We start from the raw sequence: 760 nt of genomic DNA, 5'->3' as shown, positions 1-760 counted from the left end.
CTTTTTGGGTTGACTTCCTCTGTTCCTTTTCATCATCCTTAGTAAATGTGCAATAATTGTGTGTTGTTCGAGATCTTGGATCTGTTTTGTCAAGTTATATAAGATAGATGTGTGTCGGTGGGGTTCCTGTGCAAAGAAACAGCTGATTGTTCATATTGCTACGTGGATATGTATTTGGCGGGAGCGTGCCTGCATACCCAGCCCGCCGCCGGCTGTCGTTACCGAAGAATGCGGTTGTGGCTGTTATTCTACTTACGAGGCATGGCACAATTGTTTTATTAGCATTTTCGGCTGGCGTTTTCCTTATTATTGTTATTTATTTTACTCTCTCTTTTACTATCTACTGCCCATCTCTGTCTTCTTTCCTCGTCTCTGATTTTTATTAAAGATCGTTTCCAGCGTATTTATCTTTCATGTTTTGCCTAACTTGCGCATATTAACAAATCGTCTTGTTCCTCTTCCCGCAGATGCTCTGAGCGAAACAAGTGCAAGTCGACATGCGCGACGGAGGACTCATGGGCATCAGCGAGCCCCTGGAGGCGTCCCGCGGCCACGCCTTCGCCACCCACGCGCCCTCCATCTCCTCGGCCGCCTCCACCATGGGCGGCGGCCGAGTGAGGTTCGTGAGGCTCATCAGGAGGCCGGGCGAGTCCTACGGGTTCAGCCTGAGGGGCGGCCGGGAGCACGGCACAGGCTTCTTCATATCCCACGTCGAGGTCGGCTCCGAGGCCTACATGCAGGGCCTGAGGGTGAGGAAGTG

General features: G+C 51.4%; 1 protein-coding gene across 1 annotated transcript in view; it reads left to right on the top strand.

Annotated features, from left to right (window-relative positions):
* Nucleotides 1-467: 467 nt before the first annotated feature.
* Nucleotides 468-760, top strand: part of LOC119590620 (flocculation protein FLO11-like) — a gene marked incomplete at its 5' end in the record, with an annotated part of 30,565 nt that continues 30,272 nt past the window's right edge. Inside the window, 1 exon segment of the mRNA XM_037939298.1 lies at nt 468-749. Coding sequence (XP_037795226.1) covers nt 498-749 — 252 coding nt within the window.

Source organism: Penaeus monodon, chromosome 27 (assembly GCF_015228065.2).
Source record: "Penaeus monodon isolate SGIC_2016 chromosome 27, NSTDA_Pmon_1, whole genome shotgun sequence".
Classification (NCBI taxonomy): domain Eukaryota; kingdom Metazoa; phylum Arthropoda; class Malacostraca; order Decapoda; family Penaeidae; genus Penaeus; species Penaeus monodon.
Note: the sequence above shows the minus strand (reverse complement) of the source record. Positions and strands in the feature narration are given on the sequence as shown.